Source organism: Suricata suricatta, chromosome 12 (assembly GCF_006229205.1).
Source record: "Suricata suricatta isolate VVHF042 chromosome 12, meerkat_22Aug2017_6uvM2_HiC, whole genome shotgun sequence".
Classification (NCBI taxonomy): Eukaryota; Metazoa; Chordata; class Mammalia; order Carnivora; family Herpestidae; genus Suricata; species Suricata suricatta.
Window position 1 is genome coordinate 89,502,005 of NC_043711.1, and position 23,861 is coordinate 89,525,865.

Consider the following 23,861-nt stretch of genomic DNA (forward strand, 5'->3'; position numbering starts at 1 on the left):
ATCTCTCTGTTGTGTTCATGTAACACGTTTTAATAGTTGACAGAACAAGTCCTTTTCTTTTATTATTCTTCTTTTGCAAAGTTTTCTGGGCTTTCACTACCAGGTTGTTTTTCCAGAACGCTGGAAAAGTTTTATAAAATTTCAAAAATGTTCCATCAGAATTTTTATTCCAGTTGTATTCATCACTTCTCTGAGGGACAAATGATACCTTTTTAGAATGAGCCCTCCCACCAGTAATGCTGGTAATGCTGTACACATCATCATTTATTAATGCTTCTTTTGTCCCTTAGTTAGAAATATGTTTTTAAAATTCCTTACAAATTACATTTGTAGGACTTTATTGCTTTTCTTTATATTATTTTGGATCTATTAAAAAGCTTCTCTTATTAAATCTATCACAGACAAAAGTACAGGTAATGAATGCATAGTTTATGAAATAATTGTGAAATGAACACACATAAGCCCACTATCCCCTCTAAGAAATAAAACATCACTGTATCATTGAAGTATCCTGTGTGTTCCATACTGCTGACTTCTCTCCCCCCATAAAAACAAAACCAAAAACAAAACAAAGGAAAACAACCCAAATAAACAAAAAAACACCCAATCAAGTATTAGCCTGATTTTGTGTTAATTGTTCTTATTTTTATTTGGAGGTATAAACATATGCAACTATCCCAAGATATCATCTTGTTTCTTCCAGTTTGATGATAGACACATGAAACTGAGTCTTTGTATTATATGATTTGCATTTGTCACTCCATATTGTTTTGATATTCATCTGTGTTGATGCGAGTAGTTGTATTTCATTAATTTTATGAATATAGCCTTCTTTATTTTGTCATTCTGCAGATGGTGAGATGTCCGATACATGGAAAATAAGGTTATTTCTCAGAAGAGCTATCTTACAACATAGGGCCTATGAATATTTTTTGTACATTCAGTTGAACACTTATAAGAGTTCACTCAGGTATACCCAGGAATAGGATATGGAGACTAAGAGTATAAATGTCTTCACTCAGCTTTACTGAGTGAAGTCAAATTGTTTTCCAAAGTGCTGGTAGTGATTTATACTCTCGCCAGCAATGTTCTGAAAGGCCCTACTTCTCTAAATCCTTATAAACACTAGTACTGTCACATTTAAAAATTCTACACCATCTAGTAAGCATAAAATACTTCATTGAGGATTTATTTGCTTTTAGCTATTTATTAAAGAGACTGAGCATCTTTAATGTTTATTGACCATTACTGTCCTTTTCTTATTGATTTGTAGAGGTTCTTTGTATATTCTTGTTCCTGATCCTTTTATTGGATAGATGTGCTATAAAAATCCTCTTTTGGGTTGTCTGTTTTCCATTTCTCTTTATGTTACCCTTGGAAAAAATTAGTTAATTTTAATGCATCAAATTTATCAGATCTTTTCTGGAGAAGTAAAGAGAAAGATTTAGTAACTTAATTGGAGCAATAATCTCACAATATGTACTATATACATTCTGTTGAATATCTTGAATATATATAATCTTATTTATCAAGCATCCCTCAATAAAGATGGAAAAATTAAAAAAGACAGACTTAGGGGCAGATGCTGTAGGTGCCACACTGCAAAACACTTGTTACTCTACCTGAAGGCTGTGAAAGCAAACTTGTCTCTACACAGGGTAAGTGAGAACTCTGAGAGATTAATGCCCCTAAAACAACCTTAAAACAATGAAAGATAGGAAATTCATAGATGAATATCCTAGTGTCCTTACCACTTGCTTGGATTAACTCTGAGATGTGTTCCATTAATACTTTTCAAACTACCTCCAACAAAAGTGATTATTACTGTGTTGTCGTAGTTTTTTCCAACCTATGGTGAACCAATATTATAAAATACCAAACCACAAAAGAATGGCAAAATTAAAAAGTAAAGGTAAAACTTAAAAACAGAAAAATGCAAGCTCGTTCTTTTAAAACAAACACTTAACCTCTATTTCTGTAATTATCTTGTCATGGGCCAGGGAGAGTTCATAATTCACTGCTGGGCCTGGGCCACACTGGAGTGGCACTATTCTAAAATCCAGTTATACGCAAGGTAATTTTTTAAAGTTTATTTTTTAATATAATTTATTGTCTAATTGGCTTATATACAACACACAGTGTTCATCCCAACAAGTGCCCTCCCTCAATGCCCATCACCCATTTTTCCTCTCCTCCCTGCCATCCACCCTCAGCTTATTCTCTGTATTTAAGAGTCCTTTGTGGTTTGCCTCCCTCCCTCTCTGTAACTATTTTTTTCCCCTTCCCTTCCTCCATGGTCTTCTGTTAAATTTCTCAAGATCCACATATGAGTAAAAACATAGAATATTTGTCCTTCTCTGACTTATTTCACTCAGCATAATACCTTCCAGTTCCATCCACATTGCTGCAAATAGCATGATTTCATTCTTTTCTGATTGCCAAATAGTATTCCATTGAATATATAAACCACATCTTCTTGATCCATTCATCACTCGATGGCCATTTAGGCTCCTTCCATAATTTGGCTACTGCTGAAAGTGTTGCTATGAACATTGGGGTACATGTGCCCCTATGCATCAGCACTCCTGTAGCCCTTGGGTAAATTCCTAGCAGTGCTACTGCTGGGTTGTAGGGTAGTTATATTTTTAATTCTTTGAAGAACCTCCACACTATTTTCCAGAGCACTGCTCCAGTTTGCATTCCCACCAATAGTGCAGGAGAGTTCCCATTTCTCGACATCCTTGCCAGCATCTGTAGTTTTCTGAGTTGTTCATTTTAGCCACTCTGACTGGCGTGAGACAGTGTCTTAGTGTGGCTTTGATTTGTATTTCCCTGATGATGAGTGACATTGAGCATCTTTTCATGTGTCTGTTATCCATCCATATATCTTCTTTGGAAAAGTGTCTATTCGTGTTTTCTGCACATTTCTCCACTAGATTATTTTTCTGGTGTTGAGTGGGCAACTAATCTTTGACAAAGCAGGAAAGAGCATCCAATGGAAAAAAGACAGTCTCTTAAGCAAATGGTGCTGGGAGAGGTGGACAGCACCATGCAGAAGAATGAAATTAGACCGCTTTCTTATAACATATACAAAGATAAACTCAAAATGGATGAAAGAGCTAAATGTGAGACACAGAACCATCAAAACCCTAGAGGAGAAAGCAAGGAACAACCTCTTTGACCTCAACCACAGCAATTTCTTGCTCGACACATGTTCAAATGCAAGGAATTAAAAGTAAAAGTGAACTACTGGAATCTCATCAAGATAAAGAGCGTCTGCACTGCAAAGGAAACAACAAAACTAAAAGGCAACTGATGGAATGAGAAAAGTTATTTGCAAATGGTATACTGGATAAAAGGTATTATCAAAAAATGTATAAAGAACTTAACAAGGTAATTTACTTGATAACACACCAATATTGGCTTCCTTCCCTTCCCTTCCTCTCTTCATTACCAATGTGTCCTGGACCACTTCCTAAATTGACTACTTGCATTTGAATTGTTATCTTAAGGCCAGGTGAATCCAAACAAATATGAAAACAAAAGATTCTTATTTAAGAAATACTTTCTCTTAGGCCATAGGGATATTTGCTTAAATTATCCTCAAATGATTTTAAAGTTAGGCCTTTTGTAAAATGTCTTCAACTAATTTGTAACTGTGTTTTCATGTATAGTGTGAGGCAGGGATCCGATTTCAATTCTTCTCCTTATTCTACCATGACCTAATGAAAAAGAAAAATTTATTTACTCAACTGATCTGCCATACTACCTTTGCCTTCCATCACATTTCCACATACATTTAAGTTGTTTTGTTCAACTGTTCTCTTAGACTATCCTTGTATCAACACCACATTTTCTTAATAAGAAAGATTTGTAGATCTTGATAGCTAGTAGAGCAAGGCGTGCAACTCTGTACTTCGTGTTCAGGACTGTCTTAGCTTTTCTTTGGCTTTTCTCTGCCATATAAATTTTAGGATGACCCTGTAAGTTTTTGAAAAATGTCTTATTTCTGTAGTAGAATCACATGAATTATAGATCAACTGAGAAATAAATTATGTCTTTCTAGATCATGTTTTGACAATGGATTTTTCCATCTATGAACATGGCATCCCTCTCATTTAGCCCTTCTTTGATATCTTTCAGTTCTTTATACATTTATATATACTCCATGTCTTAAAATCTTACATTAGGTTTATTCCTAAATATCCTGTATTTTTATTGCTATTGTAAGTAGTATCTTTAAGAACATACCACATACTTATTGAGTAAACAGAAACACAATTGACTTTTTAATGTCAATTTCTTTGTCAAACATGTTACATTCTCTTAATTCTAATAATTTGTGTACAAATTTCTTTGTGCTATCTATGTAAATAATCATAGCATTGCAGTTGATAATAGTTTTGTTCTTTTACAATCTGCTAACTCTATTTAATTTTCTTGTCTTTAGCCAGAGCCATCAATATGATATTTAGTGGAGATAATGGTAAGTATCTGTGTGCTTTCCAGTGTTAAGAGAATGATTTTGTTATTTTATCCTTGAGTATGGTGTTTATAGGTTTCTTAGTTTCCCTTTATCAGTGTAAGAAGGCTCTTTTTATTCCTGGTATACAAGGATATTTCCCTTTTATATCCTGCTGAGCTTTAACTGATGCTTTTCTGTATCTATTAATGATACATTTTTGTTCCTCTTAATGTAGTGAATTACACTAATGGATCTACTAATGTTAAACCAATGTTGATTTCTTAAAATAAAACTAATATTTTCCTAGTTGTATACAGCAATGAATTGTTTGCTAATATTCTGTTTGTGATATTTACACTTAATTTTCCTTTTTTTTTTCAAAATAAGCTTGTGTGGTTTAGATATCAAGGTTATAACTGTCATAAAATGAAGAAGTGTTACTTCTGTTTTTGCTCTTTGAAAATGTATACATAAGACTGGAGATCTTGACTTGTAAGACCATTCAGAATTGGTGTTTTCTTTGCTGGAAAAGTATAAACTATTGATTCTATCTCCATTTGCTGTAAAATTATGTAAGTCTTGTGTGTGTGCATTGAGTCAAAATTCGATGTTCGTATTTTGCTAAGAATTTCCCCATATCCCATAAATGGTAATATTTATCTGTATAAAAGGGTATTTAGTATCATTTTATCCTTTTGTGAAGTAGCCACAAGTGTATAAAACATTCATCTCATTAACTTACTAATAATCAATTTCATGCCCTCAATAGGTGACCTTAACTTCATAACAATAACAAATCTTGTTTTTCATTATAATTTTTATTTCTTAAACATATATCCTTAAGCACTATAGGGCTTATCATTAAATTAAAATACTAAATACAGTAAATAGTTTTAAACTCTTATAAAAATCAATCTGGGAGACCTAACATCTCTACGTTATTGACTTCCCTTCCATGTGCATGTTCTAGCCCAGCATTTATTTATATATTCTGGTGAGAATGTCAATTAGTGTTTTATTCTGTTTTTAAATCTTGCTTGCCATAATTCTCAGGGGACATTTGCTTTGTATTATCAGCTCAGTCCTCTCTAATACGAATGAAAGCATCTGTCCAATAATCTTTCTTTATGCAACCTTACAAGAGGTGTAATGAGATGGTTTAGTTTGGTGGGTCGCGATGTGTTCTACTACTGATTATGTGAGTACTGGTTTTAAATATTTCTAACCCAGAGGGAAAGAAAGGAGTTTAGATACATCCATCCATTACTTGGCTAGCTAGGAGATCTGCTTGGTTGAGGGTGGGAAGGGTAAGGTTTGAGAAGGAAAATAACCAGGCATCAGAAAACTTTTCAGAGAGAATGTTTTTGGTAGTTTTAAAGGCAGCTTTAAGTCACTTAGAATACTGCCCTTCCTTCAACTGGAGCACCTCTTTCCAAAGTAGTCTTTCATTATCCCTCCCTTTTCCTTCTTTACCGTATGCAGGTTTGGAGTGAGAGCTCTCATTCTCTGCAGTGTAGACTGGCATGTGAAGATGCCACTTCCTGCTCTCCAATCCCTCACTCTATCCACCAGCTCCACAGCCCGACCCTGCCTTCAGCCCTGCTCAGGGTTTGAGGATATTCAGTGCAGTGCGATGTGTAAGTCATTCCCAGGGCGAGGAAGGGGTTTCTTTCACTGAAGTTACAGCTCATCCATCGCCTCCCCGTTTACATCCCCCTTCTTCTGACACTGCATTCACTCCTCCTTCTGACATGGGGACAGCGCCATCTTCCAGTTCCCAGGTTTAAAGGTGTTCTCTCATTTCCTAGGGAAGGCAGTTTCAGACTCAGACCTTCACCTTGAATGCAAATGTCCTGTAGACCCAAAAGGCAGCACTGCATGATGACCAAGGCGGTAGGCCGAGCCAGACTGCCTGGGTTTGTGTCCTGTCTTTGCCATTTCTTGCTGTATAACCTGGGGCAAGTTGCTTAACCTCTCTGTGGCTCAGTTTCCTTAAAGTGGGCATGAAACAGTACCTCCTTCACAGGTATTATGGCGATTCAATGCATTTGCCCCAGTAAAGTGCTGAGCAAGTGGCTGGCCCAAGGGTAGTAGGTATTACTCTGTGTCTTCTCGCCCCCCTGGATCTATCACACTCCCCCAGAACTGCTCTAGGGGCGCCTGGAGAGCACCAATTTGCTTTTCTGCAGAATCAGGACTATTACTATTTTCTTGGTGTTTTTGCCTCCATTCTTTCCGAATGGTGTTATACTGCTCATCATAAAAGCCGTATCTTTCCATAGCTTACTGAGTATACTAAAAAGCTTTTAACAAGGATCTTCTGATTCCTATGGTAATTTTAAAATCTATCTTGTCTCTGAGGACTCAGGATTCATTCATCCAATAACTTCTTTATTGCATGCCTATTCTCTACCTGGCACTGTTCTTAGGTGCTTGAAAATACCCAGTTAACAGGAAAAAAAAAAAAAGGTCTCCTCAGTGTTCGTTCTAGTGAGAGAAGACAGATACTAAAGTGTGTAGTGAAGTAAGAAGTATGCTAAATGTAAATGCTACTGAGATACAAGAAACAGAGAAGAGGGACAGAGTGTGGTGCAGGCGGCCTCCAGCTGTTCACAGAATAGTCGAGCAGGATCTCCCTGAAAAGTGACATTGACTTGAAACATGTGAAGGAGATAGCCTTGTTTATTTGGGGGAAAATCATTCCAGCCAGAAGAAATGGCACCTACAAAGGTGCTAAGGGAGGGACGCAGCTGGCATATCGGAGACCGACGACTGGATTTGTGCAGTAAGGCTGAGGTAGACGGACATGAGGTCTGAGAAGCAGCCAGAAGTAGAAGGTGTGGCCATGTAGGCCCTGTGAGCCACTGTAAGGATGTGGACTTTTAATCTCAGGGATGTGAGAAACCGATGGAGGGTTCTGAACAGAGGGGGCAGGATATGACTTGCCTGGAGGTTTAACAAGACCATTCTGGCTGCTGTGCTGAGAAGAGTAGGGGCCAGAGGTGAAGCGGAAGGATCATTGAAGGACTACTGCAATAATCCAAGTTGGAGATCACAGTGGCTTAGACCACAGAGCAGGCAGCACAGACTGTAAGCAGTGGTCAAGTTCACGCTATTTACTGAAGAATGAGCCAAGAGAATGTGCTGATAGATGGGATGTGGGGAGTGTGCAGGGCTGCTTTGCACAAACCAAAGGGGTGTCAACCATAGAGAATCCAGGTTGAAAGGTATATGGGGCCTTGGATGTGATAAAAGTGAACAATCAAGGCTTTTGACTCAAGCCACTAATAAAAGGCAGTTGCCATTAACTGAGATGGAGAAGACTGTAGGAAGAATGAGTTTGTGGGTGGATGAGGGATGATCAGAGGTCAGCTCTAGACGTGTTTAATTCCAGAGACCGACTAGCAATCTAGCTAGGCAGGCTGAACAGGCTGTTGGTAAATGACTCTGGGGGGCAGAGGAGAGGTCTAGTCCAGAGATACCAATTGGGGAAATCATTAGGATATCATTGGATTGTAAAGTCAAGATATTAGAGGAAATAGGGGGAATCAGTGGGGATCAAGGGTCAATGAACTATGGCTACAGCCAAATGCAATCAGCTGCTCCTTTTGTAAATAAAATTTTACTGGGAAGATTTCACTGGCACACACATACTCATTTCTAAAGTCAGAGTGAGAAATCTGAGAACAAGGTTACAGAGGTAATAAAGGTGATTCTAAAACAGCCCCTTGCCCAGGACTAAGATCCCACTTTGGTTTTCTTCTAGTTACACTCCCTTGATTAAAAATCTGCCTGACATGTCTGACACTGGCCACACATCATTAAGTCTGTACTCTGGGCACAGGGTAAGTTCAGTGCTTTATGTACAGAGCGTCACATAGAACTCCTTACAGGGATTATGGTATCACTACCCCTAATCCACAGACAGGGACACTGCAGTGCCCAATATGCAAATAATTTAAGCAGAGCTATAGAACAAAGAAGTGAATGGAGCCTGGATGTAGCCCAGATCCTTCTGACTCCAACATATTTTCTGAATCAGCCCTTTTTTTCTTATTCTGGTAGATGTGGGTTCTGAACCTCTGAAAGGCAATCTTACTGCCTGACTGGTAGCAAAGCCAACTTTCTTTGGATTCAACAGGGTCTCTCCCCGCCACCCCTCTCTCTCATCATGAAAAGACTTCTTGGAGAATGATTCATTTTTTGTCTTATCTTCTAATTCTGTGTTACTTTAGTCTTCTCTTTTTTCTTTATAATTCTTTAATGAGTCCACATATTCCCTTCCCACAATTTCATTTCTTCTTGTATCTAACAGCACAGAACTTTCCATCCTTCTGACAGAGTTCTACAACAAAGGTTAATTACTTTATAATTTCATTCCCTTAAAAAAAAACACACTAAAATTGCTAATTTTAACTGTGCTTCTTGTCAGTAAGTTCATGTAAATTCACTGTAATTAAACCAGATGTTTTCTTGTGCCTAAAAGTCAGGTGGTAATTTAAGGGAAATTTTCATTTCAACATAAAGGGGGACAGAGTGTAATCAAGGGAAGTTTTCTCTTCTCCTCTCCTGTTCTTTCTTCTTCCCATTTTCATATCTGGGAAGTAGGGCTGATAATGGTGAACTTTGTGGGTAGATGTGTAAATAAGTCAGCTCATATAAGGGCAGAGTCAACAAATGTTTCCTGTCCTGTTTATCTTAGTTAGGTCTCTTTTTGGGGTGTGGGTTGAAGGGGTCTCTCCATTCCAGGTGCCATATTTGTTGGTTAGTTGGTTCATGATAAAAAGACTCAGAACTAACTTAAGAACAATCAAAATAATTCAAAAATGGCTTGAAGACCACCAAAATCTGTTAAGTGTATCTGATGGAGACAAAACAGATTTCCTAGTCTTGGTGAAGAAAAGGTATTCTTTCTGGATAAATGTTTACATTTTAAGATGTCAAATGAATCTTTGTGTTAGTACATGTTTCACAACGAGCTTTCCAGGAAAAACAAAAACCTCAATATCCATGCCAATATCCATGGTGCACATTCCCCACTGTGGCCAATTTTGAGCAATGAATATGATAACAGAGAACTAAGAGGTGGAGACAGAGGCTAATGATCAGCTCTAGCAAGCAAGTTTGAGCTGCTTTTGAATATAGATAAAATACATTACATATATCCTCCCCTTCTTGAACAGTATATATAAATAGGAGGACCCTGTGATATGGGCTTTGATGTCAAATATTCATTCAATCACCAAATAGTTAATGAGCAACTTACTGGCTGCTTGGCAGGCAACAAACATGTGTGTGTGTGCGTGTGTGTGGCGTGTGTGTGTGTGTGTGTGTACATATGTAAACACAAACAGTATTTCAGATGATCATGAATGGCACAGAAAAAAGTAAATCACAGAGAGTGCTGGGGAAGTTTTGGTCAGGTTACAGGATTATCTAATAGATGGTAAGGGAAAAAAATTATGGGTAAGATTTGGGGATCTGTTTACTGGTTCTGCCACTTGTCTGGTAGCCCTGGACAGGTTCCTTGACCTCTCTGATCCAGAACCGTATCAGTAAGCACCTACATCACAGAATTTGGCAACTAACTATAGGAATTAAGGGTATCAGCACAATGCCTAGGTCAACACGAGCATTCAAAAACCACAAATGCATTTCTCCTTACCTTTTATACTATCTCAAGGTCATCTTTGTAAAACTCTAGAATGTACCAAGCTCCAATTAAACGATGCTTTCAGGACTTGCTAAGATTGCTTTATGCCCTTCTACTAATGACTCTGGACTGTGTTATTTATTGCCTTGCTGTTACTGCCTTTTATTCTCTTCTCATTTCCCTCTTCTAGATTTCACGCGTTGTATCTTGTTACTATACATGCACATGCCTAGCAACATATAGCCCCTTTCTAGCTTCCTATGACCTGAGGAACCAGATAATTAGACTTTCACAAATGCACATGAAATACAGGCACTCATTCGCAAGACATGTCAGTATTTCCTATAATGCAATTTCCTATAATTTACCATATTATATGAAATAATATACGTATTATGTGATTAATCATATTATATATATTAATATAGGATGTACATATTAATTATAATCAACTATACTTTATATACTTCATACAAATTATATGGGAGCCTAAGATTCCTTACTACAAAATAGGAAAAATATTACTGTTTGCTTGCTTTCTCACATTTGGTGTTAAGATAAATGAATCTACACTGCTAGTAAAAATGTAAAATAATTCAACTTCGAGGAGGACTATCTGTCAATATCTGACAAAACTGCATCTTTGCTTCCCCTCTGACTCCAGCAAACCCACTTGCAGGAATTTACCATGAAAATACAACCCTACAAGTTCCAAACAAAATAAGTGCAGGGCTGTCTGTTGTAGCATTAGTTTTCATAGCAAGTAATGGGAACAACCCAAGTGTCCAGAGGATGCTGCTTGAACAAACCATGGCATATGCACATAAAAGAGTCTCATACAGCTCTCAAAAAGGATACCAATCTGTACAAACCAATATGGAGTGGTTTGCACAGTATATTCAGTGAACAAAGACATATGATGTGGAGTGTATCTATTATGCTCTTTTTTATATAAAAATAAGAGAAAGAAAAATTTTACCTTTGGTGCAAAATGAACTATAGGAAAAATATATCTGGAACGAATGAAAATGGCGACCTTTGGGGTGTGGACACGAACAGTGTGAAAGACACAGAGACGGCAGCATTATCTCTGAGCGCACACTTTTAGAGTTTTGACTTTTGAACCAAGCAACGGTTTTAATTTAAAAAAGAAATAAAATCAAATAAAAAGGATGGGGGGAGGCAAGCCTTAAGATGGAAACAAATGAGCCTAAGTGGGCATCAAATTGATAATATAACCACACAGAGAACGCATTTTGGCTGCTGAAGGAGAGAAGAACTGAAAAGAAAACCTTTAACCTAACAAGATAGGTTTGTTATTTTTAGGGGGATTGGTAACGCACTTCTGAAGCCATATCCTATGTATTGTAGGATGGAGCAAATGACGAAATGTGTGGGTGTTGGGAAGCAGGCCATGGTTCTCGCGGTGGGAGGAAGGAGAGGTCTTATAGAATGAGGGTGAGCACTGAGGAATGAATCCTGAGGTGATCTGAATTAGTATGACTTTGTGATTTAAAACCGATAAATTATATTCCTCAGTTCTACCTACTTGAAAAGTCTAGAGGCAGTAACACCCCATCAATCACAGCTAAGATGGACATCTTTGTGCCAAAGCACCACTCCCCACTGAAAGCAACGAGATATCCTTAGATAAGTGGTTGCCTTCAGGTCTGGGGGAGAGATATTACAAGGGTGGTCTAGAATATTCTGTTATGCCAGAAGCAAGGAAGACTAACGAGAACATGTCAGAAGAGCCTAAGGGCCAACCTGAAGGGACTCCCACTAGCCACAGATGAGACAATGTGAGCACTGAAGAGAATTATAACTAGTGCTGGACTTTAATACAATGAGTTAAAAAAAAATGATCTCTGAGTCAGTAGGGATACTAAAAACGGGGGTGGGGATGGGGAGAGAAAAACCCTTCTACAAGGAAGAATGCTAATTAATACATGTAGAGGGAAAGATAGATTTAAAATTCACTCTTTTGGAGACACCAGCGGAGTAGTTGACTCAGTGGGGATTGTCAGGGATGCTAAGACCACTGGGTGAATAGTGCGTGGGAACTGGATGCTCACCAGACCTCAGCACCGCTACACAGACCAGCTGACTTACAAAGGGACAAGGGCATTTACAGTAGAAGGACCTGTGTGAGTGAGCAAATGCAGCGTGTCAGGGGCTTCCTGACATTACGTAATTCTTGATATGATAGAGTGAAAAGTATGCATCACCAATTCATGGGGCATTTTTGCCAAAAACACCTCATTTTCTAATTTTGTCACATAAAACCATGCTTAGCATGACTGGAAATGTGAATGTGGATTATTTGTTTACTTGATTACTTTTAAATTACTGTTAAACTCAGATGTTCTATAGTGTTGTGGCTATATAGGAGAATGTCCTTACCCTTAGGTAATGTATGCTCTCAAAGAGCTGAGAGATCAGATGTTGGGACTTATACAATTTACTTTTCTTTATTTTTTAAATTATATTAAATGTATTTATTTTTGAGAGAGAGAGAGAGAGAGTTCGAGCACAAGCAGCGAAGGTGCGGGGGTTGGAGGGGAGATAGAGGATCCAAAGCAGGCTCTGTGCTGACATCAGAGAGCCTGATGCAGGGCTCAAACCCTCAAACTGTGAGATCATGACCTGAGCCAAAGTTGGGCACTCAACTGAGCCACCCGTGCACCCCTGCAATTTACTTCTAAATACTTAAAAACACTATGTGTACTTTTATATGTGATATCTCCGTGTCATTCATACCATATATATATATATGAATAAGAAAATGTAGTGCAGTGTTAAATACTGAATCTAGGCAAAGAGTTCACAAGTCTTCTTTGTACTACTCTTAATTTTTCTATAGCTTTGAAACATTTCAAAATAAAATCTTGGGTATGAGTCACTGCATACAACACGCTATTAGTGTCTGGCACAGGGTAGGTGCTCATTAAATGGTAGCCAAAGTGAGACCATTATCAACACAGTTTTTATCCTTCAAGGCTTCATACAGTCCATTTCATAATCACAACCGTGGTCTGGGGAAAGGCAGAAAAGCAAGCATTAAATAAGTGAGCCACGGTTTTTCTGAGTCATCTGTGAAAACAGGAAAAGTGAAGAACCCATTTAGTCTTCTAGCTGCTTCCTAACTGATGCAATGGGGCTCAGCAGCCATTGCTTCTGTCACCAGCCGCGGATTACTTCATAGGCCCTCAAAGGCACTGGGGTGCTGAAATTACAAATTCTGCCAATTCCCCAGAAGACAATTTTGTGGCACAGGCAAAAGCAGCGTGAATCCAGTCAGCTCAATCCGGGAGGCTGCTCTTTGCCTCCCAGAGAGGGGTTTCACTTAACCAACCAGAGCCACGATCTATCCTCCTGTCCTTGAGGTGAATGAGCTCCCAGCAAACAGAAATGGCGCCTCCTTCCTCCTCAGGAGGAAGGGAATCTGATTCTGGCACACAGAGGGGCCTGTGTTCTGAGCTCTTCCCTCAGTGCAGTGGCTCCTGAGGTGGGGCCTCAGGATTGCTGCAAGACTGAGGACGGGGTCTTGGATGTTGGTGTTTTTAATATGATAATGTTCACACGTCTCTGTGGAGTAGGAATTGATGTTTTATTAATGGCACTTAATTAAAGTTTAATTTCAAAGCATTGCTGCTCTCGAGTTATTTTGATAAATACTTTGTGATATTTTTCCCCACCCCTGGTGACAGGAAGGAGAAAAGGAGAGGTTGAGGCATGGCTCAAAGATGGAACTTGGGATTTCCTGTTGCATATGTAGGTGATCCTCAAAATGCAGCCTGAGGTCTGAAGAACATCCTGGAAAACATACCCTGAGCTGCTCCTGGGCCAAACCCTATCACTCAGGTTGATTCCTGAATTTGTTTTTAAGTTTTTTTAAAACAGAGCATGAGCAGGGGAAGGGCAGAGAGAGACGGAGACACAGAATCTCCAAAGCAGGCTCCAGGCTCTGAGTTGTCAGCACAGGGCCCGACGTAGGGCTCAAACTCACAAACTGTGAGATCATGACCTGAGCCAAAGCTGGACACTTAACTGACTGAGCCACCCAGGCGCCCCTGAGGCCTGAATTTTCATGCTGAGTTCCAGGAGTGGTGACTCCTCCCTGTCTAACAACGCCCTGCCCCCTAACCATTCTTCCTGTCCTGCTTCTGCTTCTCGGATCAGGCACTGACCAGATGACCACTCTTTGAGAGTCTAGGTCATATTTTCATCAACCAGTTGGGAGTGTGCATGGAAAGTTCTAGAGAGGATTCCTAGGGCAGGTCGCAGGTCTCTCAGCTGCCTGTGCTTTGGGATCCACTGTCAAGACATATACGTATTTTTTTTCTGTGATTTAATCCAAATGTGGCAGCCACATTCATTGAAAACCTATAATCCGCTGGACATCATTCCAATTTCTTTATGTGCCATTCCTTTCAGCGAGCATAAAAACCCATCGGGTAGCCACTGTTTGCATCTCCATTTGACAGGCGAGGAAACCAGAACACAGAGGGTAAGCGGCTCATCCCAGGGCCGGGGGACCAAGGCCCACCTTCTGTAGCAGCGCACCCTCGTCCTTGCCGGAGGAGGGGCTGTATGTTTCTGCAACAACAGAGCCATCCAGGGAAAGGGCCACAGCTTCACCTGGAGCAGAACCCAGGGCTGCAGCTCCTGGGCTGCAGACAGAAGCCCAGAGGAGGTGCCCACCCCTCTGCTGGGGGCTGGATGAGAACAGGTGCACAGGAAGCAATGCACTCAGGTCACTGGACGAGGCTGGTCTAGGGGAGACTGTGGTTCAGTAGAAGGCAGGAAGGTGGGGGCAACGCAGGAGAGGCTGGGTCTCCACCACAGCTACTACCTAGAAAAGCACAGTCTGCAGGGGTTGCAAAGGGTCGCTGCACTGATGAATTTTAAGAGAGGTCACAAGGGGTCTGCCACATAGGTGGGTTGTCAGGGGACAGGAGCAGAGGCTGGCACAGTTCCCTCTGTCTCTTCAGGGGACACCACAGCTGACACCAGCAGGGCCACCACTCCGGGTCCTTGGACTTGCTCATGTGAAACACGAGTGCCGAGTGGGACTGCATACGAGAGGCTCTGCCTTGAGGTGGTAAGGCCCGCCGGGGCCAAGTGGTGGTACCTGCCCCATGTGGCTGACAAGGACAGGGCTCTGATCCCACTCCTTCTGATCCCTACGTACCATCTCTGTGTCCCACGCCCTTCTGTCTGCACGTGCAGATGGCCAACACTTCCTGAGAGTTTCCTTCCCCGTCTTCCCTCTGCATCCCAGCCCTAACCCCGCTGGCCGCTCCCTTCCCTGATCAGGAGCAAGGGTGATGCATGGCCTGCCCTGCAGCCCAGGTCACAGTGCCCTTTGCTGGAAGTGGCTGGAAGCTGCACTAAATTTGATTCCAAGAAACTAACTAAGGATGCCGCACGAGGCCAGAGACAGCATGGCTGGAAGGAAAACTGCAACACTGCTGTTGAAAAGGGTTTTCTAGATAAGTCCTAGAAGCAGCAAGTCCTGTCCTCCCATAAGTAAGGTAGCTGTTGCAGTGGAGTTACGTGCAAAATATAGGGGGGTTGGGGAAGGAACACCCAAGTCAGCTTAGGGCAGTCAGGGAAAGCTGCCTGGAGGAAGCAGCATGTTGAGGATGAATAGAGCTTGCCCCACAGACTTGGAGGAGAGGCCATCCCAGTAGGAGGAACAGCATGGGTGACAGAGGGTGGGGAAGTGCTGTGTTCTGGGAGTTAAATGCGGCTCTGTGTTCCTGGAGTCTCAAGGTAAGAGGCGCGTGGAGAGGGAAACTGCACAGACTCATTAGAACATTGTGTGGGTAGGAGGGGGTAATGGGGGGAGAAATGGAGGTTCCCAGGCTGACTTCAGGTCTTTATTTGGACTTACTGGATGTAGTTCACTGAGATGAGGAACACAGAGTGAGAAATCAATACAGAAAGGGAAATTGGTTCATTTTCAGATATTTTGAGTTGAAAATACCTGTAGGACATTTGGGTAAGCACTTGGGTCTGGGTGCATCCAATGTGTGTGCTAAGTAATGTGTGTGTGTGTGTGTGTGTGTGTGTGTGTGTGTGTGTGTGTGCGCGCGCACGTGCATTTCTAACTCTTAGAGAAACTAAGGTTGTCTGACTCCCGGGTTTGATGCACTTAATACAATTCAACAATGTCTCTTAGAAGGCACTGGTGTGGTTCAACACTGGACATAGAAGGTGCTATAAAGAGAGAAGAGGGATGGGGTGCTGAGGAGTCAAAGCTGAGTGCACAGCCATGTCTACGGCAACAGCGCCCCCTGGAGTTGTGGCTCTTCACTGAAGACCTTGGAGAAGAGGTAATTGAAGGTGCAGGGAAAACGCACACCTCATCACTGACAGCCGTGGCCCCACGCCCAAGGGCGCAGCCGCCCTCACTCACCGTCCTCCTCTGTTTGCACCACCAGCTCCTCGCTCTCCATCCGGCCCTCGGGGTTGGACAGCAGGAGCCGCAGCCGGATGGTCATGAAGGGGCGCAGGCCACGCAGCGTATAGTGGGACGAGGTCTGGATGACCTCTTCGGCCTCGTACTGCTGCTGGTTGAACACATACTGGTACTGCACAGTGAGGTTGTAGCTGTGACAGCGGGTCACCGCATAGCCAAAGGGCTCCCACTGCAGGGTCAGCTGCCGGGCACGGATATCCACAATCTCCACGTTCTGCGGGCCGTGCACAGGGTCTGCAAGACACACATGCAAAACACAAGGGCTGTGAGATTGTCAGGAAGTGGGCATGGGGGGGTGCATGTTCTGCTAAAATGGAGGAATAGCCTCCAAACTTACCTCAGCCACTGCTTGCATGATTTTTGCCACATAACGTACAATTTAATTAACATTTTTCTATCAATTTTTTTTCTTACTTAAACGCATGTATCTAAAAGATAACACTTGCCATACAGAATCATTAACCATTAAAAAAATGCAAAGTTGTTAAATTCTTTAAGGTTCAACAGGTTACTCCCGAAAACCACCCTGGGTACCACAAACGGCATGCACAACACTCCGGAGACACACTCATTCAGATGGCTGCTGGAGTTCTGACCTGCCTTACGTTTAATCCAGCTGCATCCTCTCCCCTTGGGAAATCAGCCCCCTCTCTGTGGTTAACCTCACCGAGACTCACAGGCTGGCAATGCAGCCACATGCTCGGCACGCAGCACTCAAGCTGTCCGCACGGTCACAGGTACTGCTGACTTCTCATTGCCATTTCCCCTCTTTCCACTGACAACACAACTCATTATTTCCTCGGCTCCTACGACAGTCCTCGACCTTCCTTCTCTCCCCTCTGCTTCTTTCCCAACAGGACCCCCAGAGACATCATTCTACAAGTAGATACGGTCATGACTTCATATGTTAATGCTGTGTCTTGTGCCATCCTTCCCCACGTGGTCCCAGACTCCCGTATAGAACACTCACTGTCATATTTTATTATGCATATTCTGTTTATACTTCATATAGATGTTTTTGTACAAAACAGATTATAACAAATGAAACACTTAAAAAAATGCCCACATGTGAAGCTCATTCTAGAAAGCTTAGGCATTTCTTATAATAGAAGCTTAGCTTCTTTTGTGAAAAACATTCCCGTAAGCTCTTGTGCTGAATACCTTAGCTACCTTTAGCTGGAAGTAGGTGAGCACAGACTAGAGATTTATTCAGTGTTTTCCCTCCATACTACCTATAGGGCTTTACCAAGTTCTGCAATTTCTTTGGGTCCATTTGTAATTTCATTTATAAAATGGTGATGATAACAAGTAGCTACCCGTGCTAGTGGCTAGTGGGGGCTACATGAAATGTTTGCAGAGCAGTTAGACTTGTACTTGGAACTTAATAAGCACTCAGAATGCAGCAACTTTTCTTTTGCAGTGATAGCAACAGTGGTGAAAAATAATAAGGACTCGTATGCCATCTCTACTCTTCAAGTCTTTTAAGTGTAGTGCTGGGTAGCATCCTTGTGCAAAATGATGGATTTTATCATCCCTCCGGCCCTCTCAGAGCATTTAGGGGTAAGGCTGCCTCTGTTCCAATGCAGTAGTAAGAAAGAGGGAAGGACTCGAAGAAGGCGGAGTTCCCAGACCCGTCCCTGTGCGGAGAACATCCTATTGACTTGTATCAGAATCTTGCCAAAGAACATACTTCCAAACAGTCTTCTTTTAAAAAGGATGCCCAGAAATGTCAGGGAGCTGGGCAAACCGGCCCAGACCTGCTCACACACTGCTGGACACCGCGAGCAGTCTGGCTCTGGAAAGACTGGAGTTCACGGTCACTCATGCCGCCCAATTACTCATGTTCACAGGTCCGTTGTGTAAAAGAGAGCCAGCGTTCCAAATGCAAATGGGTGACTTTGAAAATGTGACATTGAACAAGCTGCTGCTGAGGGTCCATCGTGCTGAGCCCACACAGAATAGAAGGTGAGAGTGTGGTCCCCGGAGCGGGGGTGTGGCTGTGACCTGGTGTGGCCCCTGGCTTAACAAATGTACAGGCGCAGGGTGAGCGAGAAGCTACTTGCCCCGTTCACGGCAGCCTTGCCAGAGCCTTCCTGCAAGTCCACATCCGGGAACTCTGCTGGCCCACGCACCCCTGCTCAGGACCCGTGACACTCCTCTGGGTGTGCCGAAACGGACGCCACACCCTGGTCAGATAATCGCTCTCACACCTCATCTTAGAGTGAAGACGGGACATTTAAGATCCTTTTAAATCCAAGACTTGTCCATTTTGTTAAACAATTTTAAATGTACCACAGCCCTCGTTAAATGTGTGTGTTTGTGTGTACATATATATGTGTGTATATGTACACATATATATACATATATATGTGTATATGTATGTGTGTGTGTGGTTGGTGGCCAGTAGTCATGGTGCTGGGTGCTATCACTTGCATCATCTTGTGACTCAGGAAGGAGGGAGTGACTGCCAGCCCCACTTTACAGTGGAATAAACTGAGGCCAGAGAGGCCCAGGAACCTGTGTAGAGTAGCAAGAAGACCAGCAAATGGCAAAGTGGGGTTTTGAACTTGTGTCCATCTGACCACATGCCTAGTGTGCAAAGTCAGAAGACATGCGTGATCAGGGTGGTCTGGAAAAAGAGGGTAGGTGCTTTGTATGCCCCCAGGGAAATGAACCCTGCCTCTCCTACCTCTCTCCTTCTGGGGGCTGACCTTCCCCTCCCTGCTGGACTTGGGCAATACTCTCTCCTGCTTTCACTCCCTGTTCACTTTGCCTCCTCTGTGAGTCCCTGGGCAGAGTACAGTGCCTGCGTCTTTCTTCTCTTATGAAGTGTTTCTTTCCGTGTTGATCATTTTCCACTGTGGCAGCTTTTTAAAAGTTGGCCCTGCCCACTAGGATGTAAGCCCCCTGAGAGCAGGGGGGTTGTCCACTCATTCCTGGAGCCCATGCTCAGCCCAGAGACACGCTCCGGTGGTCTCAGGCCAACGGGCGCTATGTTCTGTGGACATCACAGCCATCAGTGAGGAAAGCATCTCTAGTTTCGTCCAAGAGGAAAATTAGTGAAGAAAATAAGCTCCATGAGGGGAGGAAGACTAAAAAGCCGCATAGTGAGTGCACAGTGAGGTCCGCAGCCAATGAGGGTCCAGTGCCTCCATCTGTGCTGGGCTGTGATACCGCAGGGCACTGAGACCAGGGAGAGGTATCACTGTGGGCACCCCATGGTCATCAGGGGCCTGGGGAGGGTTCTGGGAGGAGGCCGAGAACTGTAAGGCAGAAACGCTGGGCCCTCAGGAGCCGGGACCCTCTGGAGAGGGTGGGGCGGGACTCGATCCCACTCAGAGCTGAGTTGACCACTGGCCTGTCTTTGTACCTCTGCTCTCCACCTTCTCCAGAATTCTCCACACAGCTCACCTGTGCAGGGATGCACTCAAAACACCTTTCTGCCCTTCTTAAAAGGAGCCAGCAGAGGAGCCTTTTCAAAGAAGGTAAGGGGTGATGCGGGCCTGCCACACAGCAGAGACTCCTCCAGAGTGGGAAGGTCAGGGCTCTGGGAAAGTCACTTGCTTCCTCTGAAGCACATGCCATCATCTGGGGCGTGGGGAACAGTGGAGCCTGGCAGGGCACGGCTGGAAGCCAGACTGGCGCTCACTAGCTGTGTGACCTTGGGCAAGGGCACTTCATCTCCGAGCCTCTATTTCCTCTTCTATAAAGTGGAAATTATTGCACGAATCTCAGAGGGCTGTTAATGAGTATAAAATGAGCTGTAAAGGGAGAGAGAAAATTGCCTCTGTCTAACAGTGGGCATTCCTCTTAAAGAAAATGGCCTTTCTTGGAGAAATGCCTTAAGAAGTGTATTTGGAGCAGAAGCTGCATTCCCAGAGCCACGAGATCAGTTGTGCTGAGCCTTCAGAAGAAGAGAAAAATGACTCCACTTGTTGCTGGTATCGAACAGGAAAGGATGTGGGCGAACAAGGCGGCAGAATGACACCCGGAGCCCAGGTGACGGTTTCCTGTGTGACTCCTAGCTCAACAAGGCCCTCAGAATAACACAAAAGGGTTTGGACCGCCTGTGGATTCTAGAAAGGGCTGAGATCTACATGTCTCCCTTGGGCCAATGAAACACCATTTGGGAATAAACACAGGGAGCAGAGGCAGAGGGGTCTTTGGAAATACAGCCACGTGTGTTCCTGGTACTGTGGGACATGATTTCAAGGGTTCCCCAGAGCATGGAAATTACAAAGCTCAAGGAAAGCTCCATTCCTGTGCACAAAGCAAGAAGACCTCTGGTAGACTTGCGGGTTAGACAGGTATGGGTGAAAGTATTTTGTAAGTTCAAGGACTCCCATTCTAGAAAGGGAAAGACAGTGGCTACTGCTTACAGAGTAGCTCTGGGCTAGGTACCTGCAACCCTCTGGCATAGAAAATCTAGGGCAACGAAGGGACGTGCCTTACCCAGAGCCAAACAGCCAAGTCCCCAGCTCTGGGCTCGCATAGCCCTTTGCACAGGTGTCCAGCCCATTCAGCATTTGTCATGCTTTCTAGGAAGTGCTTGTTCTGTCACTCCTCCCACGCTGCCAGGGACCACGTTCTGTTTGTCCGGCAACCCCAACCCATGGTGCGGGGGCTGCCGAGGGGCCAGTTCATGTTTATTAAAACCGAGATGAACAGATGGTGACCTGTTCTTGGGAACTGAGCTCGGACTCCCTGACTCCGTGGTCCCAGTTTTGTCCCCTCTGCGATGTCCCTGAGTCTTTAAGGTGAACAGATTTATTTTGCATTCAAGCAAAAGAATGTCCTGAAAGCCGACATCATGAAAACTAGCTTTCAAAATGTGTGATAGAAGCGTTCATGCCTTCAATCTGAACCCCCCCACCCCGACCTCAGCCTCCAAGCCCAGCTTCTGCTCTGATAATTATTGCCTGAAGCAGGGAGAGTCTTGGGTTTGTACTTGAGTCGGTGCAAACAAGTTGGAAATTGCTGAGAAAGCCTTGTGTGTGCAGTGGAGATTGGTTTGTTGAATTTACATTCCCTGTGTAAATATGTCCAAGCCCAGAGGCATCCAGTTTCTGCCCCCAGAAGCCACACCCACATGACCTTCTTAAGTAACAGCCTCCAGGCCAATGGGAAGATAAATAGTGGGGAAAGACTGTGGTTTGTCTGGGAAGCTGGGCAATCTTTCTCTGATGAAAAATCAAAGTGGCTTGGCCTCTGGGTACGTTGTCTCTCTGCCTTTAGACCTAGCAACAGGAGCTCTGTCCTGACCCCTGGGCATTAAGGAGCCCACTCTGGCTGTCTTCGGCATGTGCCCTCCCCCTGGCGAAGAGTCGGGGGCCAAAGCATCCACTTGGTGCCTGTGCTCCCTATTTTGGACCAGGCTCCAGGAACCTGATACCCCAGAATTCCCTGCCCCAGGGCCCCAAACTCACTTCTGGGGCCTGTGTGAACCTCCTAGTTCTGCCCTTCCAGGATCAGACTGTATCCCATGTGTGTGCATCCCTAGGCTTAAGGGGTAACCAAAGAATGGCAGGGTAGTGGAAAGCATTTGGACATGAGGAATAAAGTCTACATACACGGTGCATGAGGCTCTTTGGGGGCGGGACAGAGTCGGGAGAAAAGGGAAGGAAGGGGACCGCAAGACTCTATGTGTTCTTGCCCCAGACTCACTTGTGTTCTTGCACAGGGTAGGGACAGGGTGTGTGTTAGGGACAGCATGTGCATGTGCGTGTGAGTCTGTGTGTGACTGACTGACTCATGTCTTCAGAAGCTCCCTCCCTCCCCCAGCTGCCTCTGGAAGGCACGTTGGTCCTCTTGACCTCTGACCACTTCTCCCCTTCTGCACGATAGATCTTACTCAAGTACCATTTCTTCCTGAAGTAGCATCTTCTCCCTAATTCCTGAGCCCAGGCTGCAGCCTGTACCCTCCCACCTACAAATTCTTTCCCTCACTTTCCACTGCTCAGTCCCGATGCTGCACTGGGAAAACCAACTAGTGCCTCCTGAGTCCTCTTCTCCCTCCCAGTTCTTGCCATGCTCATCCCCCTGCGTGGGATGCCCCTGGCAAATCCCTGGTCAATACAGCCAAGGCCCAGCTCCAGTACTGCCCTCTCCTTGTAACTTCCTCCAAAAGCCCTCCTGGCCCAGGCACAATGAATGCCCCCATCATTTTTTCTTTAGCACAGTAGCACATCTCCTCTAGAACCCTTAACAAACAGCAGGTTAGTCGCTGATAGCTCTGGTTCAAGTTTACCTTGCCTACTACCTTGTGAATCCTGAGATCTCTTTGTTTTCATAACTGGAACACATGGCTGCTTAATAAATAAATTAAGGAATGAGTAAATACACAAAGGAAGTGATGACTGTAGATCAAACGAGAATTAAGGCCCTTCACACTACAGGGGGAAGAAGTGAAGAGATGAATCAGGGCTCTCTTTACACTCCAATTGTGAAGAGTAGTCATGTGGGTAATCAGAATTTCAGGCTTTTTTGTTCTATGCGGGCCCGGCTCCTGTGCCTGCTGTCAAAGGCAATAGCTGTAGACTCTCCTAATGACCTTAATCAAGGCAGAACATCTTATTAAAAAAAGAGCAGCAAAGCAGATTTCCAAATCATGAATTTCCTATGTATTCATCTTTGCATGTGGAGTTGGCTGTAACATATGTACTGCTCAAAGTTGAACCTACATTGAGATAATTTGGGGCACAGGGCTGAAAATGTGGAGGTGTATAGCTTGTATGTAAAATTAATTTTTTATCCATTTGGAGATGCAATTTGAGTTCCTTTCAAATTAAATTGCAATGGAGTCCTAGGCAGCTGGAAACATTATTGCCAGCATAATTTGATACTGCAAGAGCAGTAATACGTTGACAGATATTTCGATGTGACCATTAATTTGCAATTTCTGCATGGAAATGATACACGGAGGGAGAAAAAGGTAAAAGGAACAAAATTAAAATCCATCTTCCTTCCAGCATTATCCAAACCCACTCTCTTGCTTACTTTCCGCCACTTCCTTTAATTTATTGCTGATGTTTGGCGGACAAGAATTTGTTGACTTATTACCACAGACACCTTACAAAAGGAGGCGAGGACAGGAATGCAGAGGGTTCACTGGAGAATGCTGGTGCTTCACAACCCAGGGTCACTGGGTCCCACCCAGCCTGATGAACAGAACCCTGCACGGCAGGAACAGGGTTCCTTGTGAGAAGATGATTCAGTTGTTACCCTCTGATAGCAGTGAAATAAAGAAGGGAATTCAT

General features: G+C 43.3%; 1 protein-coding gene across 1 annotated transcript in view; it reads right to left on the reverse strand.

Annotated features, from left to right (window-relative positions):
• Positions 1-23,861, reverse strand: part of PTPRT (protein tyrosine phosphatase receptor type T) — a 770,667-nt gene that overhangs the window by 380,651 nt on the left and 366,155 nt on the right. The window contains exon 7 of the mRNA XM_029917352.1: positions 16,543-16,839. Within this exon, the coding sequence (XP_029773212.1) occupies positions 16,543-16,839 (297 nt within the window). The remainder of the gene's footprint in view (positions 1-16,542; positions 16,840-23,861) is intronic.